This window comes from Zingiber officinale, chromosome 7B (genome assembly GCF_018446385.1).
Source record: "Zingiber officinale cultivar Zhangliang chromosome 7B, Zo_v1.1, whole genome shotgun sequence".
NCBI lineage: Eukaryota > Viridiplantae > Streptophyta > Magnoliopsida > Zingiberales > Zingiberaceae > Zingiber > Zingiber officinale.
Genome location: NC_055999.1, coordinates 35129347 through 35149502, shown reverse-complemented (window position 1 = coordinate 35149502; position 20156 = coordinate 35129347). Strand labels below are relative to the sequence as shown.

At 47.2% G+C, this 20156-nt stretch overlaps 1 protein-coding gene across 1 annotated transcript; it reads left to right on the top strand.

Annotated features, from left to right (window-relative positions):
- Nucleotides 1-362: 362 nt before the first annotated feature.
- On the top strand, nt 363-19514 carry LOC122004294. Its single transcript, XM_042559205.1, has 3 exons — nt 363-509; nt 17996-19264; nt 19446-19514. The coding sequence occupies exons 1-3, from the start codon at nt 363-365 to the stop codon at nt 19512-19514; spliced, it is 1485 nt and encodes a 494-aa protein (XP_042415139.1).
- The last annotated feature ends 642 nt before the right edge of the window (nt 19515-20156 follow it).

Here is a 20156-nt window from a genome sequence, read left to right as displayed (position 1 = left end):
GGCGTCCGGCCCCGATCACGCTGGTTGCGGCCGGGGGCGCGCAGTGGGACCGAAATCACTTTTGGACGGGGACTTAGAAGGAGTTGTGTTGCGACCATTCTGCTCATTAAAGCGGTAATAGCAAATTACACTATTCACGCATATTCGACACGGGGAGCTCGGTCAACATCATATTCAGAAGGCGTTCGATCATTGCAATTGATCGGCAGAAACTGCCCATGACAACCCGCTCTATGGGTTTCGCGCACGAGGTCAGCAGTTGGGATGAGATTGGCTACTTACTGGGGAGGAGCCGCCGGGAGGACCAGGACCATAAATTTCGTGGTGGTCGACTCCCTCATCCCACAGCGTCATTTTGGACGATGCCGCCTCGAATTCGCGCGGTCCCGACCTTCCATCGAAGATCAAGTTCCGGTGGAGGACAAAGTGGAGAAATGCAGGACGGACGGCTCGGCGATGTTACATCGAAATGGTGGAGCGAGCTAATTCCGCGCGCCCCCAGAATCGAGGTACATGCCATGGCGAAACCTCCTGCTTTAATTTATGATGAAAGGAGGAGGTTCAGATCCATCCAACCCGATCGGAGGCCACGACTTTATCGCCTCCGATGCGGAGGAGGAGGCGGAAGGAGCGATCCAATGCCTCCAACGAAATCATGATGTCTTAACTGGTCGACACATGAGTTGCCCGAATTTTCGAACCTAGCTCGGCATGAGTTGCATGTTCGGCCGGATGCTCGGCGAAAGCGGAAAAAGAGGATATTAGAATCGCAGCATCATCAGTGGAGAAACTTAGGGAGGCCACACATAGGTGCTAGCCAGCGTGAGTATTGGTCTCCAAGTCGGGCGGCAAGTGGAGAGTCTGCATCGACTTCGGGACTTAAAAAGCATGCCCAAAGATTTTTATCCCCCGGGATAGATCAGTTGGTGGACTCTGGCTAATCAGCGAATTAATTTGCATGTGCGCCTATCAAGGATATCATCAAGTGCCGCTCGCCGGGAAGATCAAGAAAAGTAAGCTGGCTACCGTACGTCACATATTGCTATAATGTGATGCCTCGGATTGAAGAATGTCGGGGCCACCTATCAACGCTTGATGAACAAAGTGTTCAAGGAGCAGATTAGGCGTAATCTGGAAGTCTATGTGGGCGACATTCTTATCAAATCCGTCCGAGCGGCCGATCTTTTCAAGGACATGGAAGAAACCTTCCGACTGCGCAAATATGGAGTCGAGCTAAATCCCGAAGTGCAGCAAAAGGAGGGCGTTCTTGGGGTACATAGTGACCGAGAGGGGAATCAAGCAAATCCTAGCAAGGTGAAAGCTGCAAGACATGCCGCCCCCAAATACAAGAGAAGTGAGGTTGACCGGTGATAAGCTTTGTCGATTCATCTCAAAACCGGCAGGGACCTTCCATTCTTCAAGATCTGCCAAAGGCTACTAAGTTCCGATGGGACGAAGAATGAATGACCGAAGAATTGAAGACATATCTTAATTCTCTCCAAGCCGATCGGGGTGAGTCACTTTATATTTATTTGTAAAGAGTAGCAGAGCATCTGTAGGCTCGGCACTTGTGAGGAGCAACGAAGGCAGGGTGTATTTTCTAAGCCACATTTTAAAAGATGTTGATCCGCTCGGCGCCTGCGACCGTATTTCTTGGCTCACACCATCATTGTCCGGACGAACAGTCCACTCGGAAGAGTACTGTTGAATCCAGAAGCGTCCGGACGGCTTATCAAGTGGACGACAGAATTAAGTGAATTTGACATCCAATATCAGCCCCGCTCGGCGATCAAAGCCCAATTCTTGGCTGATTTTGTGACCGAAGTGCAAAGGCCAGAGCCGGAAGCTATGTGGAGAATATATGTGGATGGATCCTCCACTCGGCTCGGAAGTGGGATCGGAATATTACTACTCTCACCTCAGGAAGATGCATCCGTCCGGCTAGATTACAAAGCTACTAACAATGAAGGAGTATGAGGCCCTTATAGCCGATTACAGGCATGTCGGTCGGGTGACACTTTATTCGGATTCACAGGTTGGAGCTCGGCAACTTCCAGCACCTTTGAAATCAAGCTGCGTTAGAAACTTAAACTCTACTGCTGAGGCCTTTGAAAACTCAAAGCTACTTTCAGAGATGCTTATTCGGAAGATTCCCGAGCGGAGAACCAAAGTCGATGAGTTAGCCAAACTCGATAGCTCAATAACGCGGTCGCCATTCAACCAATTGAAAAATCTGCTGGTGTGGCGCATGTCGGATGCAAGGCCTCACGTTTCAAGTGACTGGAGGACGCCTATTATAGAATTCCTCCGTTCGGCACACACCATCCGATGAATATGCAGCGCTCCTCGGAAGAAGAGCCGGTTTACACTCATCGAGATCGGCTTTACAAGAAAGCTTTCGCGCCCTTTGCTGAAATGTGTAGCTCGGAGGACTCACACATCCTCCGAAGTACATCAAGGATCATGCAGGGGTCATTGGCCAAGAAGATCCTCTTGGCCGGATACTTTTGGCCAACTTTACAAGCAGATGCCGCTCGGACGGTGGCTACCTGTCCGGAAGTATCACAACTTCTCCCATCGAGCAGAGGAGATGAAGGCATCAATCGTCTCATGTCCGTTCGATCAATGGGAATGGATATTGTGGGTCCATTTCCGATGGCGGCTGGGCAGAGGAAATTCTTACTAGTGGCGGTAGACTATTTCTCCAAGTGGATGGAGGTCGAGCCGCTAGCCAAGATAAATGGGTAAAAATTCATCCGCAACACATCATTTGTCGGTTCGGCATCCCTCGCCGACTATGTCCGACAACAGGCGGCGATTCACAGGGAAGATGTTAGAGGATTGGTGCAAAAGCTATGGCATTGAGCAACATTTCACGTCCGTGGCCTATCCTCGAGAACGCGGTCAGGCTGAAGTCCAAGGAAATTCTTCATATTACACGCTCGCCGACCATTTAGGAGGAGTTGGCGGATGAAGTGCCGGCGTCTTGTGGGCCATCCGAACGACTCCAAAGAAGGGACGGAGTCTGCACCGTTCCATTTGGTATCTCGGAGGTGAGGCCGTCATTCCGTTGAAGTCGGCCCGAGTCCGGATCGAGCTACGATGATGACAGCAAGAAAGGAGGAACATATGAGTTAGATTTGGTAGAAGAGGAGAGGTAAAGGCGTCACGTTAATGTATGGTCGGATGAAGCAAAACTACACCGGTAGTCGTTCCGGTTCATTCAAGTGGCGATCTTGTGCGGAAGAAAGTCAAGCCCTTTACGTCGGTCTGACGCTTGAAGCTCAGTGGGTCCTTGAAATCATCGAAAAGCTCCAGCTCGAGTAGCGTATTATTGGAAGGCAGGCGGTCAGCTAGATAGGCCGTGAGCGAACCCATCCGACCTCAACGCGGGGTGAGGTGTATGTATCGTAAATCACCGTGTACTTTTTTTTTTGAATACTGGAAATGCGGAAATGAAGAATCAAGAGAACAGATATAAGGCATTGTCGACAAGAATCGAAGGCCTGCCCCCGACGAAGGTAAATTATCAGGAGCCAAAATGTTCGAACATATACCGAAGTCGCTCGGCCAGAGTACGCTTCCTGGCTGGCGCAGGGCGTTGGATGAAAGGGCATATCCGAGCGATAGCATCCTTAGAATAGCGAAGGCCTGAACCGATCCACAGTGAGGGCCGGGAGGGGCATGCATCGCATGATCAAATGACCGTGGCGGTTAGGCATAAACCCGTTCATTCACGAGATAAGTTAGAAGGCAGTCGCCGACGACAGACACAGCATTGAGGATTAACCCAGGCCCGTCTGTGGACGTCTGTAGCCGGACGAGTTAAAATCGTAGAGAGCAAGCCCGACGAGCTCGAGAATCGGCAAGTAAATCAAGCGACTATCGAGCCATAATTAGCCTTTCGTATAACGATCGGGCTCGTTGCTATAGTGAAGTAGGTCGTCGAAAGGGAAGCGTTATAAATATATCTGGTGGCCGGCCAGGCTCGTCGTTAAAGATCGGCCCCCTATAAATATCACCGGAAGAGACCAAGGATTTAGTACCGACGGCGACTCAGGCCGTTAAATATCGAGAGACGAGCCATAAAGATCGAGAGCAACCCGATCCGATCAACGCCGCTCAGATATCGAGACGACAGTCGCGTCCGATATATCGGCATGGTCGACCAATCTCGAGCCCGTCGTTAATCGATATACCGACGGGCAACGAGTATAACTCGACGATCATAGAGATGCCATAAATAACTCCGGCGGACCAATGCGACGAAAGGCGAGTCGTCGAGAGCCGCGATCGGACCGCTATAATATCCGCGGAGCCCGACGCTAAATATGCCTATAAATAATCCGAAACGTCGGAAGCCCCGTCGGACGCTACCGTACCTATATAATCCGCGGAGCGAATCGGCGGGGCTCCGACGCATCGAGGGAGGACGGCGCTCTATAATATAAATATCGAAGGCAGGATCGGACGCAGGCATCGTCAGGAGCTCCCATATCGTTAACGTAGTCGATAAATAATCGGCTCGCTCGAATATCGTCGCTACCGTCGGCCGCGGACCGAGAGGGACGAGCGTCTCCGGCAGACAGATCGGCGGCAAGGCGGCGCCGATCGAGTCGCCGCCAGATCGTCCGCATGAGTCGAGCTCGAGTTAAAGACGGAGCCCCGACCGAATCGAGTCGCGAGAACGTTTATATCTCAGGCGTTAAATAAGCTCAAGCGTAGGCCCCCAGCCCGGTCGTTATAATCGGAGACGCCGCATCGGAGGCCGCGTCGTTATAAGGACGAGGCAGGCTATAATAGCAATAGGCACGAGCGGTACGCCACCGGAAAAGATCGGTGGTGATTAACCCGTAAACAACGAGCGGCGAGCCCGTCGTTGGTGACCTTGACCGGCTATAAATATCATGTTGTGAAACTCAAGCGTTCTGTCTCGAGGCGAAAATATAAATACTGGCGGAAGGTACAATCTAACGAAACCCACGAGGGTGAAGCGTAAAGCAAAGATAGTTAATGATTAAAAATGCGAAACCTTTGGGCGGCGTGTGGAGTACTTGACGGCTACTGATTGCATTATGAAATACATTGAAGACAATTGGGTATGGCAAGCAATGACCGAGGAGAGTTTTAAAGAACACTTAGTCGCGATGGGGAAAAAAATGCCTGGCCAACATAAAAGATGAGAGGAACAGAAAATTATCTATTATGCAAGCCAAAAAAGGTCACTACAGCGATAAGTAGGGCCGAACGGCGGGAATACAAAGAAGTTTATAAAAGCTCTCCTCACACGTCAAAATCAAAAAGAGCGTCGGGGATGGTGTCCATCACACCCGCTAGATCCTCGGGGGGGATGGACAGATCGGCAGGCAGGTGACCTTTGGTCTTCAGATAGCCCACCGCCGCCTTGATTGCCTCCTCGAACGTGAGGGATATCTTGTCGGTAAACTTCTCTCCGAAGTCTTCCGAGCGGAGGAACGCCTTCCTCACTTCGTTCGAGCGGGCCGACTCCCCCCCTTGATATTCTTTGAGCGCGGCATGGGCAGCGTCGCTAGCAGCTTGGAGATCCTTCAAGTCTCCATCGAATCTTTGGAGATCAGCCGAGCGGCTCTCCTTCTCGGTGGCCAGCAGAGCATCCAGGTCCTTGATGCGTTGCTCCAGCCCCCGGATCTCCACCTTCATGTGGTCCATATCGTTGATAGCCTGTTGCTTCCAAGTGGTCGCCGTCTTGATCTCCTTGTCTCGTTGTTTAATCATTGTTTCAAGCCGAACGACCTTGCTCGCCAAATCATTAGCTCGTTTCCGTTCGGCTTCCAACGATTTTTTGGCTTTCTCTAGAGCGGCCGTCGACGGCCTGGCGTCCCCCGCTGCTCTTTGTTTCTTCAGTTCCTCCTCCAGCTCGGCCAACCGATCGCTAATGGCGATCTGCTCCACCCAGTTTTGCTAGCAAACGTGAACAGGTTAAAAACTTCAAATAGGAGAGAGAAGAGGGGGAGGGGCTATACCCCGGTAGCTGATTGAAGGTTACTATCGCCGAGCTGCCCGGGAGTCAACTTGGCTATCCGACTCCGAGCATCTATCCAAGCTTGCGCGAGAGGGCCCGTCAGGGTGATCATCTGCTCAGAAACAACGATCGCTGCGGCCATGTACGCCTCGAAGGGAGGCAAGCGAAAGTAAATTCCGCCGCCGCCCACTCGAGACGCCCACACAGAAGAGGAGGTAGCTCGCCCTAACGCGTGTCGTCGTCGAGTCCTTGAAGGGCCGACGGCGGCACCTCAAGCCGGCCTCGGAGAATCTCGAGGGGTCGGGTACTCGAGGGAAACTGTTAGGACGGCCTATCCGCACCCCGCTAAGGTTGTGGCTCATCAAGTGTAGAGGCGGAAAGTGATCAGTCCGCCTCCGCTTCCAGTGCGTGGCACATCATCGGCGAGCGGCCTCCACTTCGCCTTGGTCGTGGGTTCTATATTGCCCCGGCCTCATCATGGCGGCAGGGGCGCCCGAGGCGGTGGACGTTACGTCCCCTCACCTTCTTCGCGGACGGATCGGTAGAAGCAAGGCCCGTTCACGCCTCCTTGCTCGTCACCGCCTCGATCAAGCGGCCTTCAATTTGACTTTCTCGTGGCTCGCACGCCACATGAACTTAGAGGCAGGTAAAATAAATCGTCAGTTAGAACAAAATAAAGGGGAAGATACGGGAGCTTACTCATGCTACAAGGCAGATCGGCTGGAGTAGAAGACAAGCCGAATATATGCATTACTCCCGGGAGGAGCATCTTGTCAAATGATAGCGCTGACCGACTAGCTGTTCGGCTGCATGGAGATAGTCCGCGTCGCCTCTAAACTTGCCGAGCTCCGGTTGCGCGGGCATAGCCGTCTGCCACTTGGTGCGGAAAGTGGGCCGCTCGGGAAAGCGTATATAGAAAAAATGCTCCTTCCAATGTTTGTTGGAGCTCGGCATATTATCGAAAAGGACAAAGCCTATCCTAGACTGGAAAACAAAGGTGCCCCACTCGGCTTGCTTGGGATAGTAGAAGTAGTGGAAGATTTTTGGGGTTAAGGGAATGCCGTTCAGTTTGAACAAAACTACCACTCCGCTCAGCAACCTAATAGAGTTGGGAACTACCTGGCCGAGCGGAATGCGGAAATAGTTGCAAACTTCTAAGAAAAACTTGTGAGGTGGAAAACGTAGTCCGGCCAGGAATTGGTCCCGGAAGAAAACAACAGTGCCGGGCGGAGGATCGTGAGGCCGATCGGAAGGTGTGGCTAACACTATTTGGTGGTCGATCGGTAGGTCATATGCTCGAGTGAGGCACAAGGCGTCTTCCTCGTCGAACCGACTTTCCATGTTCGAGTACCAAAGACCCGGAGTATCGCCGGTTGACTGCGAGGTACTGGTCATGATCGAAAGGCCAGAATGCGGGATAGAAGAGGAGGGTTCAAGCAATGGAGGAAACCTGACTGAAAAGGATGATTAACAGAAAGAAGAATGTGTCTGGAGTGAGAAAAAGGGTCTTACAAGCGAGAGAGATGATCGGAAGAAGCCGTGTGATCGTCGGAAAGCCTGAGCACAAGGTCGCCGGCGAAAGGAGGAACGACAGGAGTCTGGAAACGAAGAAGACGAAATGCGGCGGAAACGGAGTCAAGGGCCTTATATCGCCGCCCGGGAGCGATCTCCGCCGTCCGATCCAGGTCGTCGCTATCGAGGTTGTCATCTGATCGTCCGTTTCAAACGGCGGCTGTCCCATCGAAAGTGACGCAACCGCCATACTCTGACAAATACACGATCGCCACGTGTCAGCCGGTTACTAGCCACATTTAATGAGCTCCCCTTACCGTGCGCAGAGCATGTGACGGGTAGTGTGGGAGAACAACGGACGTCGATTCCAAGAAAATACAAGGCATGGACAAAGTATCGCCGAACGGACAGATATCGCCGCACGGATAAGCATCCTTATGCCTGGCTGAGCGGCCTAATGCAATGATCATTGTTCGGGCAGATCGGCAGTCTAGTCAGTCGGACTTTGCCTCCTTCGACTAGACTCGAGAGGAAGGCAAGTGATCCGGCGGTAAAAATCCGGAACCCCATAAGAAGGAGTCAACGCTGAGGGGAGGTCAAAGGGTCCAGTGGCTCGTCGGAAAAGGATGAGCCGACCGGACTCGGAAGAAAGGGAAATCTGATAGTAAAGGAACCTGGTAGGGACCAGGTTCCAGCCAAATAAGCAGGGCATAATGACCCGGAAGGATGTCGCGGCCGTATGAAAGAATTAAGGCCGCCAGACGACGTTACCCGGCAGTAGCCGAGGCGTCCCACAGGTGGGTAAAGTCGGGACATCTTCGCGGTAGCAAGTCGTAGCTATGCCATACTTCTAGTCTCGACAACGGGGTCGCTGTCCCATCGAAGAACATGCTCTGGATGTAGCGGATGGTGTCGTAAGCTCTCGACAAGTGCATACGGGTATGGGTTCTGACACGTATGCACCTCTGGCGTGCATTAGTTCCTTCTCCGTCCTATATAAAGAGGCTATTGCTTCGCCAAAGGTACGTATGATACAAGCTTGGCAGCCACTTTTTCCACCACTTACCTGACTTGAGCGTCGGAGGGTCGTCGCCGGGAACCCCTTCCCGGCTAGACTCTTGTGCAGGATCGCCGGAGCTTCGTTCGACCAGCCGGAGATTCACTCCATCGACTAGGAGCGTGCCACGTGCCCAGCGTCCTTTGGTTCAACGATTCGGATAGGATCATATACACAGGTGAAGAGAGAAACATCTCGAAAGATGTCATCCATTTTCCTTTGGAATATTTGAGGAGCTACCTTAAGACCAAAAGCATAACAAGCCACTCAAAATGTCCTTCAGGGCAGGAAAAGGTTATCCATTCAATGGAATTAGGGTGCATTTTGACTTGCCAAAATCCTGATTTCATATCAAATTTAGAGTATCATTTTGAGTTTTGGATTTTATTTAAGAGTTGGTCTTTGTCAGGGATTTTATAATCATCTTCTTGACAGTTATCATTAAGTCTCTTGTAGTTAAATATCATTCTAGATTGGCCACATTTTGTTTTGATCCTTTATTGACTATGAAGGCTAGACTTCGGTGCCTAGATGTGGACCTTTGAATGACTCCTAAAGTTAAGAGTTGATTAATGTGCATTTTACATTCTTCAGTTTCCCAATTTGTATATTTTAAGTCTTGAGCCTTAATTGTAAGGTTTGGATTAATTATTGATAGTTTGCAATAGACTTTGTCTCGGTCCCAATATTTAGTAGGATTGTCTCCAATAATTTCTAGTTTTTTCTAGTCTAGAAATGAGGGAGTCTAAATCAGGTTTATGTGTGTTTATTATTTGAACTAACTGTTGTGGAAGTATGAGATCATGTGGGATCTAGGTGTCCTCAGTTATAGGGCTTGACCAGCCAAGTGAGGCTAGTTTTCCTGATCTTGTTGGTTAGAAGAGTCTATGGCACAAGTTTGGTTATTAGGTTGTAGTTGCTTATTGGGTCGTTTACATGCATTTTTAGGAGAACATTGACAAGATGGTGTGTTGTCAAAAGGTAGGAGTTCTATGTGAGGTTTGGTGGTTAAGGGGTGGACAACAAAGGGATAATATGATACTATTGGGGATATTATAGGTGATGAAAAGGAAAGAGCATAATCCTTGGTTAGGAGAAAAGCTCTATCTGGTACTACAAGAAAATTTAAGCCTACGATTAAGTGAATATTAGGATGTAATAATGGTTTAATCCATAGTTTTGAAAGTGGAAGTGGTGTGCTACATTTACCACAGTTGTCATAAAATCTCAAATGGGTGTTGGTGACGAATTACGTGCAAGCTAATTGTTGGCCATCAAATTGTGTACCTAGTAACGGTTGTGATGCACTTTTTATAAAAGTTTTCATCTATAGTGGAGTTGGTGGCTCCACTATCTAGAAAAGCATGTAGGGTAAACTCATGGCCATGGATATTTACCAGACATTTGACTCTAATATCTAGAGTTTTTCCCATATTACAGATACTAGAGGCTTTTATAAAGACCAAATCTCTATCTATCATATCCATTGGTGTAAGTTGTAAGCCTTTGCCTTTATCAGGAGTAGCCTAAGAGGGATGTAGAGGAAGGTTTTCTTTCATTTGTTTATCTAGGGTTTATAGTTCTGTTTCTAATTTATTAATGAGTTTCTAATACAGAGACTCTTGTTTCTAATAAAAAATTTCGAGTACCTCCTTTAGAGAGTTGGCTTATAGGTATTGTAATATAAAACAATTGTTGAAGGCAAAGATTACAGGCTTGTTTCTTACATAACTTACAGGTACCTCTTTTATCTAAAGATAGATAATAGCTATAAAAAAATAAGGAATGTTATCAATTCCTGTTTTGAATATCCACTCATGTGGACAGTTAAGTTCTTCTGTAGGCTTTGTACTGTGTTGTTTAAGCATTAGATTAGTATCTGCAAATAGAACTTCATCTCATAATTCTTCTAAATTATCTAGTGTATCATAAGGTATGTAGTTTTAGCTTTCAGAATGTAGGTTATACTGTTGGTATGAAGGTTGCAAGAAGGAGTTTACAAGACTATAGTCAGAAGGAGGAATAACTTCTTCTATGTCATCTACAGATACAATAGAGTAGATGGAGGATGTATCAGAAACATCTGATTGTACTTCTACTAAATCAAGATTTGTGCAGGTAACTAGCTTTGCTTCTCTAGTATATAAATTCTTTTTATTTGGACAGACAGAAGATAAGTGGCCTGGTTTATTACAGGCGAAACATATGATGGTATTAGCATACGTCTTCTTTGGTTTAAATTTTCGCACATGTTTCTCTTTATTAAGATAGGGTTTCTTTTCTCTACTTTTACTAACATAGTAGGTCTTTTGGTTTTATTGCCTTGTGCCTTGATACCGATTTTCTTGGTGTTCTTGATGAATGATTTAGTCTTGGCCTAGGTTGGGTGAGGCCATATTATTGAGGGGTATATATCTGGCTACAAAATCTATATTGTTGATTTTTGAGTTGTTTTTGTATGTGGATATAGGTATATTTTTCTTTGAGTATGGAAATAATGTGTTGGATTCTCACTCTAATGTTATCGTATTGTGGTGCTACATTCATATCTATCTAGGCCTTATGTATTTCCTTTCCTAAGTCTCCTGGAAGTTTGCTAAAGAGTCTTTCCCCTAGCTCTGGGTTACAATAGTTTCCTAAAACGGCTGTTAATGTTAAGAAGTCATTACAAAAAGGTTTAATCCAGTTCCAGCTAAAGAGTTGCAATTGTTCTAAGTCCCTCATAGCTCCTCTTTGTCTTATATCTAATCCAGTATTAGCGTCTCTCGTGATAAATAGCTTATGAATTGTATAGCAAAAATTGAGTATGTTATTTCCTTGTGACGCTATTCTGGCTACTTCCTCAGGATATGTGGTTTTATAAGCTTCCCATGCTGCCCTGGCAACATCGCCTAAGTAATTTTCCCCTACTCTTATCATAGCTTCCCCTGTTTCTATGTCCAGTTCATGTCTGACTTGATAATCTCTTTTAACAGAGACTATCCATTGTTCTAAATAGGTATCATAAAGTTGTGGATCATCGCATTCTCCAATATTTAATAAGACCGAATTTTTGCCAAAAATAAGTAATTTCATGTGGTCTCCTTTTTCCTATTGTTCTCAATAAAGGATTGTTATTAGTATATGGAGTAATCTTCGTTCTTGGGGGATGTCCTTCTCCATAATCTATAGTTCTCATAGAGCTTTCAGGGTATCTTACTTGTAATGGTTGTGGTCTGAAATTACTAGTACTACTAGATTCGGTTGGATTCATTAAATTTACTATTGAAAAGTAATCTTGCTTTTTAGCAATTATATTGTGATCTTCATCAAAATATAACATTCAGTCAGGTTCTAATTTATGGTGTAGGAGGTCAAATTTTTCTAAATCTTCTTTAGTGAAATAAGTAGCTATTTCAAATGGGATGTAAACATATTCATTTAGGTCATCATAAAATAAATAATTATTCTCAGCAATGTTGTTTGTATTAGTTTCCAGTGTGCTATATTCTATGTTCATTAAGTTCATATTATTTTGATTTTCTTCATGATCTTCTTCTTTTGATGTTGAGGGTTTGTAATTATGAAATCTTACTAAGGAGCTACCGTGTCTATCTTTATAAATAATATATTTCGTTAGTTGTAAAGTTTGTAATTTAGTGCTTAGCTCCAAATTAAGAGTCCAATCTAATCCGACAAGTAAAGTAGATGAAAAGTCCTTGGGTTTTAATAAATAAATTCCTTTTGTAGTAAGGATCTCAATTGATCCGGTGGTAAGAATCCGGAACCCCATAACGAGGGGTCAACGCCACGGGAAGGTCAAAGGGCCCAGTGGCCCGCCGGAGAAGGACGAGCTGATCGGACTTGGAAGAAAGGGACATCTGGTAGTAAAAGGCACCCTGGTAGGGACTAGGGTTCCGACGCTCAAATGAAACAGTACATAATGGCCGAGCGGAAGGACGTACCGCCCGGCCGGCGCAGGGAATTAAGGCCGTCCGGACGACGTTCTTCGCCTGGCCGGCCGGGACGGGAATTAAGGCCGTCCGGACGACGTTCTTCGCCCGGCCGGCCGGAGGGTAAAAGACGGGAACATCTTCTGACAGCTGTCAAGTCGTATGGCTACGCCATACTCCTAATCTGACAACGGGGTGTCCTGTTGTCCCATCGAAGGCATGCTCGGACTGTAGCAGTATGGTGTCAGGTAAGCTCTCTGACAAGTGCATACCAAGGTATGGGTTGCTGACACGTATGCACCTCGATGGACGTGCATTAGTTCCTTCCCCGCCCTATATAAAGAGCCTCTTACTTCTCAAAAGGTACACATAATACAAGCTTGGTAGCCACTTTTTCCACCACTTACCTGACTTGAGCGTCAGAGGGTCACTGCCGGGAATCCCTTCCCGGCTCGACTTTTGTGCAGGATCGCTGGAGCTTCGTTCGACCAGCCGGAGATCCACTCCATTGACTAGGATCGCGCCACGTGCCCAGCGTCCTTTGGTTCGGCGATTCGGACAGGATCAATTTAGCGCCGTCTGTGGGAACGCTCCTGCATCCGATCGGAAACAATGGACGAGGCTGGACGACAACACGCGGTGACACTTTCGACTGAGGAACTCGACGCTCTGATCGAGATAAGGGCCGCCAAGCTTGTGGAGCAAAAACAGAAAGCCGCATCCGAGCGGCCGGAGCAGCAAGCAACATCAGCATCTGGTGGCCGAGCGGAAGCACCACCTGCCACCGTCGCATTTCATCGGGCTCTGTTCCGCACCCCTGAAGCCGTACCAACTCACAGAGATAGGGGGTCTTCTTCGGATGAAATGCCTAGACGAGATGATAGGAAGGGGAAAGCCCCCCGAGCGGAAGCATCGCCCGAGCGGATCAATCGCCAATTTTCAGAGGCTATTCTACGAGACCCTCTGCCCAAGCATTACGTACCTCCGACGATCGGCGAGTATAGTGGGACAACCGACCCAGATGATCATCTGGGTAAGTTTGATAACACGGCAACCCTCCATCAATATACAGATGGAGTAAAGTGCCGAGTTTTTCTTACCACTCTCTCGGGATCGGCCCAACGGTGGTTTCAAAGGCTGCCAGACGGATTCATCACAAGCTTCAAGGACTTCCGAACGGCCTTCCTCCACCACTTCGCCAGCAGTAGACGCTACCAGAAAACAAGCGTTAGCCTGTTCGCCATCAAACAGGAAGCCCGTGAATCGCTCTGAGCTTACATCCAGCGATTCAACCAAGTGGCGATGGACATTCCAACGGCCACCTCGGAAACTATGATGAATGCCTTCACACAAGGCCTAGTGGATGGAGATTTCTTCCGATCGCTCATCCGAAAGCCGCCCCGAGACTATGATCACATGCTACACCGGGCGAATGAATACATCAATGTGGAAGAAGCGCAAGCAGCTCGGAAAAAAGAAACTCCAGCCGAGCGGCCTCCTCCGTCCGAGCGGAAACAACCTGCTACTCATCAGCCGCCCAGAGGACCAAGGGCTGAAGCAATCCGATCCCCCCACGTTAGGTCCCATGTGCAAGAGGTAGCTGCCGCTCGGCCCAAGATAAAGAAGAGATGGACCCCGATGTTCTGCTCCTTCCACCGGACGGATACCCACAACACAAGGGATTGTCGAAGTCTTCCCTTCGTGGCTCATCCTGTGCCTCGGAATGCCGAACGGCGGTCTCCCTCAGTCGACAGGCGACAAAGAGCCAATGAAGCCGATCGGACGCGAGCTGATAGACGACAGCGACAGACTCCCGATCGGCATCAGTCTCCAAGGAAGGAGAATCGCCGAGCGTCCAGAGAACGGTCCCGAGAAGCAATACTTCCCGAGGCGAGATCAATGTTATTCTGGCGGGCCGACCGGAGGAGACTCCAACCGTCCGGCAGCTCCAGATTCATGCAGTCGGCTGTAGCCGAGAACGAGCGGAAGGACCCGAAATTAGTTTCGGGCCCGGGGACTTGGAAGGAGTTGAAGTACCCCACGACGATGCTCTGCTCATCAAAGCGGTAATAGCTAATTACACTATTCATCGCGTATTTGTTGACATAGGGAGCTTAGTCAACATCATATTCAAGAGGGCGTTCGATCAGCTGCAAATTGATCGAGCCGAGCTGCTACCCATGACGACTCCACTCTACGGGTTCACGGGTAACGAAGTTCAGCCGGTCGGCCAGATTCGGCTGGCTACCTCGCTGGGAGAAGAGCCGCTCAGGAGGACAAGAACAATAAACTTCGTGGTGGTTGACTCTCCCTCGTCCTACAACGTCATTTTGGGACGACCGGCGCTCAGCGAATTCCGGGCGGTCGTCTCAACTTTTCATCAGAAGATCAAGTTCCCTGTGGAGGACCAAGTGGGAGAAGTACGAGGAGATCAGCTAGCAGCTCGGCGATGTTACATTGAGATGGTCCGAGCAGAAGCCAATTCCGCTCGGAAAATGCCCCGGATCGAGGTAAACGCCATCACCGAAAAGCCACCCACTTTAATTTATGAAGAAAAAGAGGAAGTGCAAATTCACCCCACCCGATCGGAGGCCACAACCTTTATTGCGTCCGATCTGGAGGAGAAGCAGAAAGAGGAGCTGATCCAATGTCTCAGAAGAAATCATGATGTCTTCGTCTGGTCGACACATGAGCTGCCCGGAATTTCGCCGAGCATCGCGCAGCACGAATTACATGTCCGACTGGACGCTCGGTCGGTAAAGCAAAGAAAAAGAGATTTCAACGCCGAGCAGAATGCCATCATCCGGGCGGAGGTGGAAAAGCTTCTGGAAGCCGGTCATATACGCGAGGTGCAGTTCCTGTAAGGCTCCCTAAGCCCCAGTTGGGGAGGTTATTAAATAAGTAGCAGAATGAGGCTTTATGGGCATAAACAGGAGGTTTAAATTACTGAATTTTCGTGAAAAAAAAGGGGATAGAGGCGAGGATAGAAGATGAATTGATACAATAGGGTTAGAAGGATCAAAATGATAAGATTAAGAGGAATTAAATAGGGGTTAAATAACTCAACTTATCTACGTTAACATCAACTAGGGGAAACAAATGTAGAATTAAATGGCTATACCTACCTAAATTGACACTCATTAGGGAAACAAATAAGGGTACATTAGCCATTCTCACCTAAGTTAATAACCTAAGCTATTGCCAACTTAATAACCCTAGGTATAAAGAGTCCTAATCTTCACATCAACCGGTACCCTATAGTGCAATCACCGTCTCCTCACGCGCCGTCAACCTCGGCGGAGCTACTGCTTCGGTGGTGGAAGCTGAGGGCGACGCTGGATTTGGAAGCCGATCGCCACCGTGAGGAGCAGATCGGACAGGGGAAATGAGGACGCGCAGTGGAAGTCGCGGGGGTCTCGAGGAGAACGGGGAAGCGCAAGAGCAGGCAAGTATATCTTACGGTGATAGCATAAGATCTGTGAGGTATAGAGGGGTGGAAACTCGATAAGGAGAGGTTATCGGCGTGTGATTGTTTCGGTTAAGGCTTCTTCTCTGTTGGGTTTTGATTTGGTCAATTGGTTTGCATATAATTCGGATTTATGATCGGTGAAGTCTGCGTTGATGATGTTTGATTTCTTTGGAGATGTTCTGGTAGCTTTTTCTTTCCTTGGAGATGTTCGAATTTGCTCCTTGGGTAGATGTTTTCGATTGTTTTTCTCATTTGTGGATGCATTCGATCGTTTTCTGGTAAATGTGTTGGATTGACTTCTCCTCTGTAAGGATGTGTTCTGTTGGAGGTTTCGGCCGAAGATTTTTGTGTTAGGTTCGTTTATGATTTTGAAGTTGTGGCAGTGATTTCAATTTGATGAGGTCAAATTCCGCAATATGCACTTCTGAAAGTCTTGGCTGGTGATCGATGAGTTGGGAATCTAGTTTGAGTTCCTGTTTTTGGTGATGAACATGGTTTAGAGAGTTGTGCATAACCTGTTTGATTAAATGTTAGACCGAGATGTCAGTTGTTATTTGAGCTTTCCCATGGAAATTCTGGATTTGGTTTGAGGAAATTTGTGAGGCTTTAGATTGAATTTGAGACTCCGTGGGGATTTTGCTTCAGAATTGTTGTGCAGTTTCACTCAATACATTTACTTCACTGTTGGTATCGTTTATAAATTGTGAATTGGAATTTTGTGTGGTTTGGCTATATTGTTGATTCATTTTTTATACTGATGTAGAAAATCTTAGTTGACTCTTTTGGTGGAAGTGTTCTTCATGTTGATTAGGAGATTTAAGAATCTGTTTTCTTCGGAGATTTATTACTGTTAGGATTTTTGTGATGGTACAGTTTGTAGTGAATTGATAGAATCAATTGTAAGTGTTGCAAATTTCTTCTGGAGTAGGAATTGAATTGGTTATTGGTAAGGTAATAGATGCCATGAGAATCGATTAATTTCCCTTGAGTCCAAGTCTGGTATGGTAATCTTAATTACTAACTTTCAGTCTCTTGTTGCAAATTTATATACGTGCGCCTGATAATAAATTTTTCCTATGAAATGATTAGATTAGATACACATGGATATGGTATATTGATATGTTGACCGTAACTGGATAGATTGAGTTATTGTTATATTTATGGTACAGGTAGAATAAGTTTTATGTGGCTAGTTGGTTGAATATGTGCATATGTGGTAGCAGTACGGGATGGGTGACCCGGGATGAGCTCCGGGGAGGGCCCATCCAAACTTGACTGATATGGTTAGCTTCGGCTATATGACTGGATGCATGTTCTTTACGAGGTACCTCTAGGTTCATGGGACTGTTGACTGGCTCTAAGTGTGGTTACCGGATATGTGACATATTCATCTTATTTAGCTGTGTAGGAACTTTATTTACCACATATTCCTTCACTGATACGCGATATTTTAGGTATGTCTCTATTGTTTAGTCTCCTACCTTTACTACATTATGGATGCTATGCTTTATTACATGAGATAATACTTGCTGGGTTGTAGACTCATGATGCCTACATTTCAGGTGAGGATGTGTCTCCGGGCACCATGGAGGGTCTTCAGGCGGAGTAGGCGAGATGGACGCATGACATTGTCCGGATATTAGGAGTGTTGAGTTGGCCTTGGTGAAGTCAAGAGTATCGAGTTCCTTTGCTATACTTTGTGAGGAATGATGACTTTTACATTTGATGAAATAATATTCTTTTGGGGTTGGTATCACGTTATAAGTGTATGCTAGTTTGTGCTTCGTTGATGGTGTAAAAAAAAAAAAATGGTTACAGGACGTTTCAGTTGGTATCAGAGCACACACTCCTAAGGGACATCATGCGCTAGCCATCTCGTCAGGAACTCGACTACTTCGGCCAATAGTTTGTAAGATCTACATTATTGTAATTCTGTATTTAATGCGATCACTTAGTCATACTATGATTGTTATACTGATATGTAATTATGGGATATGAATGAGATTAAATCGGAAATTGTACAGGATATGGCTGGTAGAAGGAACAACAATAACGGAGAGTTGGGCGGTCAGAACAACCAGTTTCTAGAAGGACTTACTGCACTTCTACATGAGCAGAACCGCATTCATGGGGAACAGATTCAACAAATATTGCAGGCTAGGGAGCAGGGAAGCACCCCCAGACGTTCTACACCTAGTACGCAACCGGTCTACAAGCAGTTTCGGGAGCTTGGACCGACGGAGTTTAAAGGCACCACAGACCCAATCGCTGCAGAGGGATGGATTCGGTCTCTGGAAACGATATTTGATTTCATGCAGCTCACAGATGCGGACAAGGTCAGGTGTGCGATATTCATGCTCCGGGATGATGCTCGGGTATGGTGGGAGGGTGCGCGGCTGACTGTGGATCTGACTATTTTGACGTGGGCTGATTTTAAGGAGGTATTCTATGGGAAGTATTTCACAGTTGACAACCGGACACGACTGGCACGGGAATTCTTGGAGCTTCGTCAGGGAGATATGACGGTGGCAGAGTATGTCAGGAGGTTCGAGAGAGGACGCTATTTCGTACCTATGATTACCAGCCAACCAGTCGAAGAATTGAAGCACTTCACCGAAGGGTTGAGGCCGGCTATTCGCCATGACATCAGGTTGAGTCGGGTCACCACATTTAGAGAGGCAGTTAACCAAGCACTGATGTCCGAAAGAGACAGAAATGACATGGTCAAGGAAGCTCAGAACAAGAGATTGAGTTATCAAGGACGGGATCAGCAGGAGCCGGGAAAGAAGAGGTCAGTTCCGGGTCAGAATCCAGGAAAGCAGTCGTTTAAGCAGGCGCAGTCGCGGCAGCAAATTCAGAAGACACAAGCAGCTGAAGGCACTGGTGGCAGGGCTGAAAACAAGGTTCGCTGTTCCAAATGCGAGAAGATTCACGCTGGGCAGTGTTTGACGGGTACAGACGCTTGCTATATGTGTAAGAAGTCAGGACACTTCGCTAGAGAATGTCCACTGCTCAAGGAGCCAACCAAGGGGAGAGTATTTGCGATGACTCAAGAGCAGGTGGACCTGGACACAGCTATTATCACAGGTATGATTTATATCGCCAATATTCCAGCCCGTGTATTAATAGATTCCGGAGCTACACATTCCTTTATATCTGAGGCTTACCTCACAAAACTGGGCATTATACCTGAACGAATGGTTGCGGAATATAGTGTTTCATTACCGTCAGGGGAGGAATTGCATAGCAACAGGATGGTAAAGAACTGTCAGATGATGATGCAAGATCATATGGTGTGTAGGAACTTTATTTACCACATATTCATCTTATTTAGCTGTGTAGGAACTTTATTTACCACATATTCCTTCATTGATACGCGATATTTTAGGTATGTCTCTATTGTTTAGTCTCCTACCTTTACTACATTATGGATGCTATGCTTTATTACATGAGATAATACTTGCTGGGTTATAGACTCATGATGCCTACATTTCAGGTGAGGATGTGTCTCCAGGCACCATGGAGGGTCTACAGGCGGAGTAGGCGAGGAGGCGAGATGGACGCATGACATTGTCCGGATATTATGAGTGTTGAGTTGGCCTTGGTGAAGTCAAGAGTATCGAGTTCCTTTGCTATACTTTTGTGAGGAATGATGACTTTTGCATTTGATGAAATAATATTCTTTTGGGGTTGGTATCACGTTATAAGTGTATGCTAGTTTGTGCTTCGTGGATGGTGTAAAAAAAAAAATGGTTACAGGACGTTTCAGTTCCCGAGCTGGCTGGCAAACATGGTATTAGTCTCCAAGCCAGGCAACAAATAGAGAGTGTGCATAGATTTTCGGGATCTTAACAAAGCCTGCCCGAAAGATTTTTATCCTTTGCCCCAGATAGATCAGCTGGTAGACTCTACGGCTGGCTGCGAATTAATCTGTATGCTCGACGCCTACCAGGACTATCACCAAGTGCCACTCGCCCGTGAAGATCAAGAAAAAGTCAGCTTCGTGACGGCCGACGGCACTTATTGCTACAATGTGATGCCGTTCGGATTCAAAAATGCAGGAGCCACATATCAGCGCTTAATGAATAAAGTATTCAGAGAGCAGATCAGGCGGAACCTAGAAGTTTATGTGGACGACATTCTCATCAAATCCGTCCGAGCGGCAGATCTCTTCAAAGACATGGA